This window comes from Hippocampus guttulatus, chromosome 13 (genome assembly GCF_054856545.1).
Source record: "Hippocampus guttulatus isolate MCC_2025c chromosome 13, RoL_Hgut_1.0, whole genome shotgun sequence".
Classification (NCBI taxonomy): Eukaryota; Metazoa; Chordata; class Actinopteri; order Syngnathiformes; family Syngnathidae; genus Hippocampus; species Hippocampus guttulatus.
In genome coordinates, this window is record NC_141273.1 from 688,746 (window position 1) to 702,989 (window position 14,244).

Consider the following 14,244-nt stretch of genomic DNA (forward strand, 5'->3'; position numbering starts at 1 on the left):
AAAGCCGACGTCGACACCAAATTCAAACGTTGTAACCGTCTCGGAGACAAGCAACTAACAGACGCGCGTCTGCGTTAAGACTAAATTGTCTCATAAGTGGAATAAATCGGGGAGACTCCCAACATTCCAGGGACGAACTCCCAACATTCGAGGGACGAACACAAAACTCCGCGGGCGGGGCCAAGGCGAAGTGACGCAAGAAGCTAGATTGGCGAAGCTAATGCTCGTTAGCTGTGCTAGAAGAAGCCGAGGAAGGAGTTGCGTTCTTTGTCGCCGCACTTCTCATGGCTGTACGCTGGCTATGCAGGTGAGAAGAACGTCAACAATGTGGTTCCCCCCCGCCCCCGACATCTTTTGTTGCGTTCAGAAGTTCCACCAGCCGAGCGGGGCACAGTCAGGTTATCGTACGCCACTTGAGAAAAAAAAAGACAAGCCTCCCGCGGATACACGCTATTGAAATTGAGTTAAAATTTATTTTTGGGAAGGGGATTCATGTCTGCAATTTGCTTTTGATGCCCACCGGTGACGTTTGAGGGCAAGCTGGTGTCAGTTTGTAGGCGGGGCCACAGCTGCGCGGTGCTGGTGCTGTTGCTGAGCACATCTGCTGCGTCGCTCCCTCCGAAGGATCCCCCCCCCCCATCCACATTTGCATCTTCTCGTTCTGCTTTCCCTCATTCAACACCAGCGGATGGGAAGCCACTCGAGTTAAAACATGTGCGCCAACGTGTTCGGAGTGTTGAAGAGGTGAGAGCTGTCGTGACAGGCAGTGCGTGTGTGCGCGTGCGTGCGTGTGGTAGATGTGCAGGTGTGTGAGTGCAGGTTGACACATGTGCACCTTTTTTTTTTTTTTTGTTCTGCCGGGATGACATAATGCGCCAATCCGGGAATAGATTTACTGCAGGTGGGCAAGGCGATGATGGCCGGCCGGCATGCGGGGAGGAAGAAGCGACCTCTTTGCTGCTAGCCTTGTTAGCATGTCAGACAAAAGCCTGCAGGCCTTCTCTCGTTGTCTGGATCCAACGAAGGAGGTCCATGGGTGGTCTCTCAAATGCCACATTGGGAAGATGTGGTGTGCGAAAGGGGGCGATCCAATGTTGTGCTGGAAATGACCCGACCGTCACCCTCTTACGTAACATTTTCTAAGGGGATTACTGATCCATAAAACCTCTTAAGGGGGTCATTATTAAAGGTGTTTTGGTATTTAACCCTGGAGAACCCAAACAACCCTTTTCTTCTTTGGAAAATGATGAATTATACCTTAAATGACTGCTATATGTTCACTGAACACCAAAATATATGTTGTTGTTTTTTTCAAATATTCAATGCTTTAATCCTAATTTAGGATAAGGGCCAAATCTGACCCTTTGGGATTTAAGGATAGCATTTGAGTAGCAGAATTTATAGGGGCCAAATTTGACCACGTGGGTTCTCCAGGGTTAAAAAAAAAAAAAGAAATCACAGTTGGGGACTGAAGTGTGTATTCTGCCCATGCTTGGACATAATGGACAACTATCCCTTGTCAGCATGAGAACACACACCCTGCCTCCTCCTCATGCCTGCAAGTAGACCTTTGCACACTTGAATCATCAATCATTTGATGATACAAGATGATTAGTTTGGGAGAAACGGAGTCCGATGCCACGTCATAAATTTCGGTCCCACCCCCGACGATATAAATGTGTTGTGAATCTCTTACATCTTTACACTCGTGATCCGCAGCCATTGTCTGTAGGCCGCCGGTGCCCAGAATATTCTGCAAATGATAAACCTTCGAAGGTACCGTTCATCGGCTCCAGCCCGTGTTTGAATAACCAACATCCTCATCGTCCGAAATTAGGAACACGCGGAGGAAGAGTAAGGCCGACACTCCCTAAACAGGACGTGATCTCGGAAGGCGAACGATGTTCACTCAGCATGACTCAGACTTGATTTTTACTTTGACTTTTTTGGTGCCTTTTACTGTCTTTGTCAGTGGCGGGCCGTGCATTTCAACCTTAGGCCTTCAGTGACGTTACATACATGAACACAATATCGGCTCGTCAGGCAGCACTTCATTTCAGGAGCATTTAAAACCATCAAGTATGCATTCACAATTAAGAGCAGGAAACTAAATTTACAGATATTGTCAAAAAAAAGATGATTTAAAAATACTCAATAAAATGCCACCCAAATGACGTTACGTGATCTGAAACAAGTCTGTCCAATAAATTGCGCAATGTCGCAGTTTCATATAAGACGCCAACCACACAATAACAACACAAACTATGCTTTGAAAATAAAGTTAACAGATCATTTGCATTTTGAGAATAGGCTGTACAACAGCAAATAACTGAAAATGTTGAGCTGCTGAGATTGAACGAACTTTAGTGCACGAAGGTGACGACAATGCGCCATTCTAAATTGCAGGTGAGCAGATTTATTTGATACATTTTTGTAGCTTTGTCATTTTATTCCGTTACCATTCATTTAATACCAACGAAATAAAATGGCAATTAGAAATGTAAAATAAAATTCATTGACTCACCAATGTAGTGCCTGTTCACTGAGCTGCACATCGACGCGAGTGTCCCCAAACGCACCGTAGTTTGGAAGTGGCCGGCCGTGCTCCGATGTTTCCTTGCTGCCTTGGTAAAACAATCCAGTGTGGCTCCAAACACCGAATCGGTCCGTTGCAAGCAATCGGCATTCCCAGCAGCGTTTGTCAGAGGCTGTGAGCCACGGCTACCGTTCATAATTGCTCGTCTGAAAATGACGGACGAAGCCTTTTCCTCGGTGGGACAGACTCGCTAGCGCGGGAGTTGGGCGACCTCTTGGCACAATATCCAGCTTTTCGTGGGAGGTCCGTCTGGAAAATTGTGTGGAAAGTAGTTCCGCAACCAGATCAACGTCTTCTTCTTCGGCCGTTTTGGGTTAAAATGCAGCAACAGCGCCCTCTAGCGCTAATGCAATCACCGAACGCGCACGTCCAGGCCTTCCAGCTGGCCCTGGTACGCAGACTCGTGATCTGATTGGCTATTGCAAGCTGACTGTGGACGTTCATTTACAGCGGCCCCGAGCAAGTTTAATTTACCTGGCAACACAAGCTAGCTGAAATATGATTGGTTAAAAACTACCGTAATAAATAAATTATTTATCGACTAAGTGGAAATAATATAACGTAAAGAATACAGAGAATCATTTTGTTTACATATTTATGAAAATAAAATAAATTAAATTTATGTTATTCTCAGAAAAGTGTTTAAAATGTTAAAGGTTAACGTTAAAAATGTTTAGGCCAGCAGAGAAGGCCTTGCTGGCCCTGACGGAACGCCACTGGTCTTTGTTACTAATTTATTGTTGTATAGATGGTATTTGCTCCATGTACAGCAATATATATATATACATATATATATATATATATTACGACCATAATCTGTTGCAGAAGGCTGTTCAAAACCGATTTGTTTGAAAACCGAAACCACGCTCTTTAAAAAAAAAAACTTTATTGAACACGTCTGCTCACAATGGAACGCTACACGAGGAAGCGTCACTTCCTCGTGTAAGGAAGGCGAGAGGAGTCCAGTGAAGCATTCAAGTGCGCTCAGTTTGTTTGAGAACCGAAATTCGGTCGTCATCCGAGGCATAAAAAATTCGAAGCAACAGTTCTAATGGTGTCAATTGTGTTTTGTTTTAATATGAGATGTTATTCAATCACAAAGGGAGAATGCAGAAAAGCTTCAGAGTCATGTGGTCCCCGTCATGTGGTGGGAAAACGAAAACGTAGCCTAGCTTCATTGGTTCCGCGAATGCCCGAGGGTCTGTCTTCGACATTAAGAGGTCATCCGGCTCAGAAAGCTCAAGTGGTTGTTGACAAATCTGGAATTGTTTGGCAGCCTCTTCGGGAAGCCCTTTGATGGTGGCAAGAGGATGGAGCACGGAGGGCCTCCGCCACCGCAGCAGCAGCAGCAGCAGCAGCAGCCGACGGCAACAGAGCAGGCGCCCCAGCACCCGGCCATGATGCGGCTCTACGAAGTCCACCGCGAGGTGACGGCGCTGGGCCCTCAGGTAGTGTTGCGCGACGTACAGCTACCAGTATGTGTACAAGTACGCGTTCTGTGCTCGTATCCTGCCGCGGCAACCGCACGTATGTTCTTCTGGCCGCATTAGCCCGCGAGCTTTGGTCCGCAGTCTCCCCCGTGCCTACGGCAGGGCATCTTGTCGGCCATTTGCATTTTCTAGGCTCACTTAACTCATTCCGTACCAGCCAATTCCGGACCAAGTCTGAAAAGACGTTTAAAAACGTCTTTGGGAGTAAACGAGTTAAGGTAACGATCGTTGCTGCGTTCAATGGATGCGAGATGGGGTTTTGTTGTCATTCGGATGAAACCAAGCGAGAGTGCCAATATATATTCGGGCGGCATGTCTTTGAATCTTTCTCGGTTCGGAATCTTCGGAGCTGTACCTGGGGTTTGTTTCCGTGCGTTTTCACGAGAACCGTCGCGCCGCGCCCAGGTGTGCACCTTCAGCGGCCTGCCCGACGACCGCGACTACAAGCGTCTGGAGCGCGAGCTGACGCGCCTCCTGCTGGAGGTGGACCGCGTGGACACGGAGGGCGTGGCCGAGCTGCAGGGGGCGCGCAAGCGGGCGGCGCAGGAGGTGGAGGGCCTGCTGCGCTACCTGGAGGAGAACGCCCGTCACCCGTCCCGCCTGGCCATGGAGGAGCTGAGCGAGGAGGCGCGGCGGCTGGTGGATGACCGCGTGGTGGCGCCGCAGCGAGAGGGCGGCGCCGCCGACATCGACGACGAGCTGGTGGAGGCCCTGCAGCGGCTGGTGCTGCGCCTCACCCAGGTGAAGACGGAGGGCCGGGTGCCGCTGCGCAAGGCGCGCTACCGGGCGCTGACCCGCCTCTGCGCCGTCCAGGACGTCCTGGAGGGCCGCACGCCGCAGCAGACGCTCTCGCTGCCGCTTTCGGGAGAAACGCACGCCGCCGTGCACCGCATCAACCAGGTGACTTGCCGAGGGGACTCCACTCGGGCACACCCGACGCCAACGATAGCGTTTCACATGTCGAAATAGATCTCGCCATCGCTCTCATTTTTTCGGGGGTGGGGGGGGGGGTGTACCTAGGTGATGGCCAAGGTGAGCGTGGCGCGCAGCCAGCTGGTGGCGCTGCTGATGGGCCTGAGCGGGCGGGACAGTTGCGCTCACCTGTCGCGGCTGCTGATGGAGATGCAGGTGGAGCTGGACGCCCTGGACGTGTCGGGGAACGCCGCCGTCAGGAACTACCGCAAGCAGGTGGTGGAGGAGATCAACGGCCTCCTCAAACATTTGGACCTGGAGGGAGAGGGGGAGGACACGCGCAGGTACTGCCGCACTCGACTCGGAGCGATCCAAACGCGATGAAAACGGAGCAAAATGCACACTTGGTCTTTTTTGCGGGCACATTTTTCAGTGATGTAAAGTTCGATAGGTGGGTCAAGTAAAACGGTCCAATTTGGACTGTTTTATTTTCTTTTCTGAACAATTTTTTTTTTTTTTTTAACTGAGCTGATCAATTGGTCAAAGAAGAACCAAACAATCCATGGCGGCCACAATTCAAAGCGAAGACTTTTTTTTTTGGTAAAACCAAGTGAGCCGACGTCTTCCGCCGATAAGAAAACCTCACACGAACGCCAATGAGTCCGAGTCCGAGAGCCCCCGATAGCCCCCCGCCGCTAACGGTTGCGTTTGCGCCCACGCGCAGGTACGACCTGGCCCAGAACGACTCCATCCGCCAGATCGAGGCGGCGCGCGCCCACGTGCGGCACCTGCGCGAGGCGGTGCTGCGCCACTGCGCGCCGGGCGAGCCGGGCTTCCGGCCCAAAGCCGAACTGCAGGGCCTGCTGACCCACCTGGACCAGGTGGACACGGCCAAGAACCCCTGCATCCGCGAGGCGCGGCGCCGCGCCGTGGTGGAGGTGCAGGCGGTGGTCACCTTCCTGGACCTGCGCGAGGCGCTGGCGCGCCGCCGCCCCGCCCCCGAGGAGCACCCCGCCCACCGGCAGGTGTGGGCGGTGCTGGCCAGCCTGTCGGAGCTGCAGGCCCGGGCGCTGGGCTTCGACGGCAAGCGGGCCGACAAGAGCTACGTGGTCCTGGAGGAGCTGCTGACCAAGCAGCTGCTGACGCTGGACGCCGTGGATCCGCGCGGCGACGACGGCGCCAAGGTGGCCCGCAAGCAGGCCGTCAAGTTCGCGCAGAACGTTCTCAACTATTTGGACATGAAGACGGACGAGTGGGAGTACTGAAGGCGCTCCGCCGTGGACTCCGCCTCCCGCCCTTGTCCGCCCGCTGAACACACGCGCATTCGCAAAAGGCATCCTGCTTTTTGGTACACGACGTAGACCTTTGTGCGTGTGTGTGTCGCTGAGCGAGGACGTTGAAACTTCTCTGATGGTCGTCACTTCTCAAAACGGAGCCTTCTCACAAAATTTCCTCCATCCAGTATTGTCAAACTTGGCCGTCGATTGTCATTTGTAACGGGGAAATCTCTCGCGGAATGTTCTCAACTCCTGCTTCGGCGGCGGCGTTAGCGTGGAGGTAGCTCGGCTTCCCCGAGCCGGAACTTCTTTCGACGGCAGCTCCAGTCATCGGGGCCCGAGTGCCAGCAAGCGCTTGGCTGCGTCCAAATTCACGGGCTCGGACCTCCCGAGGTCGCGTTCTCCACAGCGCGCGGTTTCCTTTCGCCTCCGCGGAACGCGTAAACCGCGGCCGATTCCGACAAGCCTAATGTGAATTTCGGTCGCCGCGAGCGGTCGAGTGGCGCCGGAAGTGACGTCGCGCGGCCGCAAAAAACAAAAAAGTGGCCTTCGGAGGACCGAGCCCCCCGCGGAGTCGGACAAAGCCGTCGTCGGCTGAGCCACGCCCCAAAGCCAACAAAACAATTGTACAATGTCCGTGCCTTCGTGTTCACGCTTTCTCGAGCCGGTTCCAAAAGCCGATCAGACGTGCGTTTAGCGGACGGCCGGCCGGATTCGCCAGCGGACGCGTGTCTCGCGGGATCAAGACGTGTGTACCGTATCGGCGGACGCATGCTTGAGCATTAGACCGCGTGAGTGTGCACCCGACACGTGCGACGAGACCTTTGCGTGGTACCGCAACTCCTCCTCAACCCGCCGACCATCTCGCCAGACGTGCGTGCGCCCAATGCGAACACGCACACGCAAAGAGCACAAGCGAGTCGCGCCGGCCGTGGATTTTTCGGTGAGTCTTTTTATTGCACAAAACAACAATCGAGCTTTAAGTGTGTTGAGACGAAAATCAAAAGTGGGACGCCATTCATCTATTGATCTTGTTTCGCCAGATCAAAGAAATAATAAAGAGGTCAACGCCGCCTTATTGCTATTCTCGAAGTCCTTGATCATATTCATCGATGCTATTTGTTGACTTGACGCGCGACTGGTGGTTTTTGCGTCGCGGCGGTAAAATTGATCAGAGCGGCCAAAAAGTTGCATCAATGGTCTGTCCACCCGGGTTACGTCTTTCAACCAAACGTCTTCCACGCATTGGTCAAAAATGAGAGCGAAATCTCACAGGCAAGGCCCCGTGGCCGCGGGAACCGGAAAGCCGCTCCAACCGAAGACCATTTGGTCAAGTCAAGTACAACTTTATTGTCAAACGTGCCGTCTGTCTAACACACAGCACAGATGTTATTTCTTAATTGTACAAGCAAGTGCTTTTCATTTCAAATGAATGTGCCGCTTTATATTTTCTTGACTTTTTGTCGAAGCTAACGATGGGACCGCGCGACTTGTTTTTTGATACTTCAAACATGGCGTGTACAATAAAAAAATGGGGAAAGGCCGTTTCGAAGAAAGCTTGCGTTCGGATTCGCTGACAAAATAAAAGTCCATTTATGTAGCAGTGGAAAAGTGCTCGGGGCTTATTTCAAGACTTTTCATCTTTGCGATGTGGCATTTTGTGGGGCCACTTTAGCTGACAGTTGACGCCGTGTGCGCCAGGGGGCGCTCGCAATTCAAACACATCAAGCCCCACAGAGTCCCAAGGTCCTTCGCTGCTTTTTCAAACACGAACTTTGCGTGTTCGTGGCCACATCGTACGAGACGCTTTTTTTTTTTAAAAGGCCAGAGAATCTATGTGCCTACTCTGCAGTCGCCAATATTACATAAAAAAAGCGAAAGACGTCCAGGTTGTTTTTTACGGTATACTTTTATTTTGATGTACGTATTTTCTTATGTGTATTGTGGGTTTTCTCTCAAGTCGTTGATATTCAAGTGCGGACGATTAGGGGACGGCCACCAGGGGTCGCCAAGTGGCCAGGCCTGAGGAGGGCCTTCTGATGACGTCACAGCCGCCGCCGGGCTCCGACGATGACGTGACATCGGCGACTCACGCCTCACAATTCAACAAAAAGGAAGCGCGCGCGTGCGCTTGTATATGAGCTCTTATGTCACATGGATGGCCTAGTTGGGCGGGGGCTGGTGGTCTTACATAATACCCCCCCCCCCCATTCCCCGGGTGATTATGCTAAGCTGCCGTAAAGACGCCGAAAGCTTTAAATCACTGAAAAGCCAAGCTTAACTGCAAAAAAAAAATGGATTTCAAGCTTTCTCATCGTTGGAAGGATAAAAATACTTTCCTATTGGTTCATGGTTGCAAACGGCCTCTGAATGTCGCAATCATGGGCAAGATTCAAATTTTCTTGAATGACAAAATGAGGTCCATAAAAATAAAATCTTGAAACGTCATTGGTGGCATTTGAAGTGCTGACTCCTATTGAGCAAGAATTTCAACGTGATTGGTTTTACAAAAAATTGACACAAATATCTTTATGATTTTTAACGACATTCCAACCCTAATGCATGTTTTTGCATTGTTAACATTACGAAAAAGTGTCAAAACGTGTACAAAATGTGGAGGAAAAAAGTTTGGAATGAAAGCAAATATCACCTTTTTCCCTCTTATGGTCGCAGACTGCACCTTGAACAAGTACAGAAATGAATTGTTCCCTGTTCTGTAATCTTAAAAACAAACATTTAAATGCCACCTTATCGTGAAAAATTCAATGTTTTCCCCAATGTTAAGACCCTACGCTTGTCCAGAGAACCTTTCCAATGTTTGCAAGTTGCGACGTTTGCGTGAACTTGCCCAGTGCCAAAACACAGCTGCGCTCCGCATTCCAAAACTTTGGCTTTTCTATCCCTGCATGTTTATTTGGTTTACGGACATCTCTCCTCTCTCAACTTTAACCTGGACTCCTCTTGGCCGCCTTCGCATCTCCCAAAACGACAGCCGGTGAGGTCCACTGCTAAATGACAGTGGACTTGAGCTCGTTCCTTGATGTCGTCCACTGGGTTGGCCCACGACTGTTTCGGCAAATCATTCATTCGTTCCCGACTGCTCAATCGCGACGTTATTCAGCGGACCTGGATCGGGCCGTCGGGACGCCGCACTCAAAGATTGAGGGCCGCCCGTACTTTTGCAGTTTCTTCCGCTCCACCGAACGCTCACAATTGACATCATCTCGCTGAATGCGTCTCGACACTAAGCCAGCACAACACGCGCACGCGCGCATTCATTGAGTTTGACGACGAGTGCGAAGCTTGTCCTGAGTTGATGAAGTGCTAAACTCACATTGAAAAGAAAAATCAAGTACCGTGGACACCACAAGTACTATGCAACATGGTTAAAAAAAAAAAAAAACTCAATATTTTCTCAGACATATTTTTTTTCATTTCCATTTAAGAAGCGAGTAAAGTAAGGAAGCAAAGGAACAGCGGGCCCTGACACTGAGGGGCTGCGGCATCAGCGGGAACGACTCACACTCAGCTGCCCACTGCACAAATCTCACCTTCCTTCATTTCTACCAAATTATTTCTGCGCCAAATAATCACAGAGAATATGAACAAACAAAAGGGGGGGCGGGAGGGAAATGACGGCATTTTTGTAAAATTATTCTTGTGTGAAATTGATTTTTGGAAGAGACCTTTTTTCTCTTTCAAGAACTTTTTCATGGGAAAACAAATCAGGAAAATGTTGATGACTTTCCTTTTTTGGGGGCGGGGGGCGAATAACAGAGAAACAAACTGAAAGGCGGAAGAGTTTTCTGATGAATGGGAAGAGGTTGTCCGCACCCTGCATTAGTACAGTCGACTCTTTCGACCTTTTCCACGCCGGCGAAACAAGTAATCAGGAAGCGAAAGGAGATGCTTCCGCCATGTGACGTCACCGGCAACCAATCAGCATCAGCGGCGGCGTCGGGCAGCGCCCACCCAAGCAAACAAGAAATGCGGACATAAATGACCCTGACGACGGTTATGTCACGTATTTCCGACGCGTCCGATGACGTCACCGCCCCAGCTCAGAGCACATCGTGACTGTCGTGTTTCCAACATCGTAACATACACGCATCCTCACCACAACAAGCATAATTGACAACGAGCACGCGCTCCCCGTCGTGCCGTGCGTCTCCGGCGGCAGTAATTGGGAAGAGTCAGAGAGGAAAAGTCTTCGTGGGGGGATAAACTTTGACCTTCCAGCAGTGGCGGGCCGTGCATTTCAACACCAACCACACAATAACAAAACAAACTATGCTTTGAAAATAAAGTTAACAGATCATTTGCATTTTGAGAATAGGCTACACAACAGCAAATAACTGACGATGTTGAGCAGCTGAGATTGAACAAAGGTGACTACAATGCGCCATTATAAATTGCAGGTGAGCAGATTTATTTGATACATTTTTGTAGCTTTGTCATTTTATTTCGTTACCATTAATTTAATACCAACGAAATAAAATGGCAATTAGAAATGTAAAATAAAATTCATTGACTCACCAATGTAGTGCCTGTTCACTGAGCTGCAGATCGACGCGAGTGTCCCCAAACGCACCGTAGTTTGGAAGTGGCCGGCCGTGCTCCGATGTTTCCTTGCTGCCTTGGTAAAACAATCCAGTGTGGCTCCAAACACCAAATCGGTCCGTTGCAAGCAATCGGCATTCCCAGCAGCGTTTGTCAGAGGCTGTGAGCCACGGCTACCGTTCATAATTGCTCGTCTGAAAATGACGGACGAACCCTTTTCCTTGCTGGGACAGGCTCGCTAGCGCGGGAGTTGGGCGACCTCTTGGCACAATATCCAGCTTTTCGTGGGAGGTCCGTCTGGAAAATTGTGTGGAAAGTAGTTCCGCAACCAGATCAACGTCTTCTTCTTCGGCCGTTTTGGGTTAAAATGCAGCAACAGCGCCCTCTAGCGCTAATGCAATCACCGAACGCGCACGTCCAGGCCTTCCAGCTGGCCCTGGTACGCAGACTCGTGATCTGATTGGCTATTGCAACCTGACTCTCCACGTTATTTTACGGTGGCCCCGAGCAAGTTTAATTTACCTGGCAACACAAGCTAGCTGAAATATGATTGGTTAAAAACTCTACCATAATAAATAAATTATTTATGGAGTGGCTTTCAATGTTATTTAAAATAACATTGAAAGCCACTCGACTAAGTGGAAATAATATGACGTAAAAGAATACAGAGAATAATTTTGTTTACATATTTATGAAAATAAAATAACAAATTAAATTTATGTTACTCTCAGAAAAGTAAATGTATTAAATTTACTTTTCTGAGAATGTTTAGGCCAAGCAGAGAAGGCCTTGCTGGCCCTGACGGAACGCCACTGCCTTCCAGACAACAAAAGTCATCCAATAATACCAGCGGAGACGTGACGATCAGCACGGGCGCACCGCGCGTGGGACCTGCGCGCACTTCCCCCGCGATAAAACCTGGCAGACAGCGAACGGGCTTCCTATTTTTCAGCGGACTTGTTATTTGTTCGCCAAATTATTCTGAACAACTCTCACTTGACGGAGACACACAAGTGTGGCGTGCCTGAATTTTTATTCACTCATTCTACTGGCAAAGCCTCGTCAGTGCCGCTTGCAAAATGTACAAATGCAGACAGCCCGCAAAGGGAAAACATTGTAATTACGATCTGAATGCGAAATAAAAGTCCCATCTTTCATGACGGTTATTCTAGCACGTAGTCTTTTTGCCTGCGTCGAACTCTGTCTCGGAATGATGACATCATCACCATGCTATCTTATCTCGCATGTCATCCAATTTTTTTTGTAATTTGTTGCATTTTTGGGGAAATTACGCTACACGGCTAACAACATTTTTAACTTCTTTAAGTAATTAGGAAGGTATTAGTAATATTAGTATTGATCAATTTTCCACCAATGAAGCAACCCTGACAGTATATGCACCAAAACGCAAGAAGACTGTCTATATCCTCAGCAGCATGCACACCCAAGTTGAGACTGAGGATACACACAAGAAAAAGCCAAACACTGTGACCCAGTACAACAAAGCCAAGTGTGGAGTCGATGTAATGGACCAAATGGTGCGGGAGTACACTGTGCGTAGATGGCCGATCGCTGTGTTCTACAACATGATCGACATGGCTGCACTGAATGCTCACATTGTTTATCAGGCATGCACAGGGTTGAAGGAAAGACGCGCACAGTTCCTGGTCGAACTGGCAAAAGAGCTGGCCACATCTCACAAAAGAGAAAAGGAATCACGCAGAGAACAAGCTTCTTCAGCAGCCTCTCACACCCGGCCCCGGTCAAGTTCTGCACGGATGCGCACGCAACTCTGCAGCTGGCAGATGTGTTCACTGCTACGAGTACACCTGTGGCAAATGCAAGAAGGTGCCAGCATTGGAGTACCTACCCCAGGGGTGGGCAAACCTTTTGGCCCGGGGGCCGCATTGACTTTTAAAATTTGACAGAAGGGCCAGGTCAGCACGAGCTATGGTACATTAAAAAAAAAAAAACAGTCCATATCAAACATCAACAGAACAAAAGCATGAAAGTACTGTATTAACAGTGGCATCATGCTAGCAGAGGTGGGCAAACTACGGCCCGCGGGCCAAATCCGGCCCGTTGGTCTTTTTAATCCGGCCCGCCGAAGGTTGGTACACAATTAAGGTTCGATGTTAACAACTGCATTCATTTCATTTGGACTTGTAATGACAGGCATTTCAACGCCAGGTGGCACAGTTACTTGAAGTCGCAGAGCATAGGGAGGAAGGGGGAGACCATACGGAAGCCCGTAGTAGCGCCAAGTCAAGCAAATCCCGTTCGATACGACGGAATAATGTACTCTTAAAGTCTGAAAAACGTACCAAAAAATGCAAAATAATGCTTTTTAAACCCTTGTGTCATCCAAAAAAAAAAACAACGTAATTTACGGGTTTTACAATATTTGTAAATGCTGTACGTTGTGTTATACAAATTTTTATTTTTTTTAAATTAAGAAATCCAATTAATATGTCAAATTTCATTCACCCTTTTGATCCGGCCCTCCATAACATTTTCTGGTTCTCATGTGGCCCTATGCAAAAAATAATTGCCCGCCCCTGTGCTAACATATCACATGAATCACCATAGACCGGCTATGGGCTGCCATACATCGTAGAAAAACAAAAACGGCCCAAAACCTTGTTTATTGGGTTGTCGATGGCCACGGTGGTTTTCTCGACTGTTATTTTGGGGGTTATTAATAGCACTGTGACAGGTTAGTAAGCGTACCGAAAGAAGTGTCCCGTGTATGAGAGACAGTGTGACCGGAGGTCGGGATGTTTGTGAGCTTCCATGAGACAAGCCGCTTAAGGCCCCGGGCTGAGCGGCTCACAAGACCTATTTGCGGGAACCCGTCCCGAAGGATTTGGAAGCTCCGCAGAAGAGAAGCCAACGCGCTTTGTGGCGTTTTTGCGCATTTTCCTTCATGGTGTCATCATGCAGGGAGAGAGATTGAGAACAGAGCGAAAGGTCTGGAAAGCTCTCGTTGTGGCCTTTGAGCGCTTGTCTTCACGCGGTGTGCGGCAAACACAATTTTCACCCGATTGGCGCACAACAAATTGATGGATAACGACTGTATTTTGGAAATCACAAGTGAAGAATAATGACTGTTATTGTGGATTACGTGTGACGATTTGAAATTTTGGTTCGGACTTTAGCAAGCGTCACGGAACCCGACATGCTTGATTTGCTTTCGCGGGTCACCTAAAATGATGCGGCGGCCCAGAACTGGCCCCCGGCCCCCATCGAAAGAAGCTGGGCCCGCACCGAACCCGGCAAGGCAAAAAGGATCCGGAGAGTCAATCTCAGCCGGTTTGATGAGCGACTTTCTATCGGCGCTTTTCCAATCCCAAAATAAAAACGAAGCCCGTATTTTAAAGATGAAACCAGGAAGTGGACCGGACCGAAA

The 14,244-nt window shown here is 49.4% G+C and overlaps 1 protein-coding gene and 1 long non-coding RNA gene across 3 annotated transcripts; one reads left to right on the top strand and one right to left on the bottom strand.

Moving 5' to 3' along the window:
• The first annotated feature begins 26 nt into the window (after nt 1-26).
• On the top strand, nt 27-7,348 carry bag5 (BCL2 associated athanogene 5). 2 transcript variants are annotated; one of them, XM_086127537.1, is made up of 6 exons: nt 27-307; nt 686-744; nt 3,873-4,044; nt 4,492-4,986; nt 5,107-5,342; nt 5,723-7,348. In XM_086127537.1, exons 2-6 carry the CDS (start codon nt 713-715, stop codon nt 6,261-6,263), a joined length of 1,476 nt encoding a protein of 491 aa, XP_085983663.1. In that variant the 5' UTR covers nt 27-307; nt 686-712; the 3' UTR covers nt 6,264-7,348. The 2 variants fall into 2 exon arrangements, with proteins under 2 accessions (XP_085983663.1, XP_085983664.1); XM_086127538.1 differs by lacking the exon at nt 686-744.
• On the bottom strand, nt 3,649-5,330 carry LOC147195638 (uncharacterized). Its single transcript, XR_015102680.1, has 2 exons — nt 5,188-5,330; nt 3,649-4,944 (listed from the first exon to the last, which is right to left on the bottom strand). It is a non-coding gene; the product is annotated as an uncharacterized LOC147195638 (long non-coding RNA).
• Nucleotides 7,349-14,244: the final 6,896 nt, after the last annotated feature.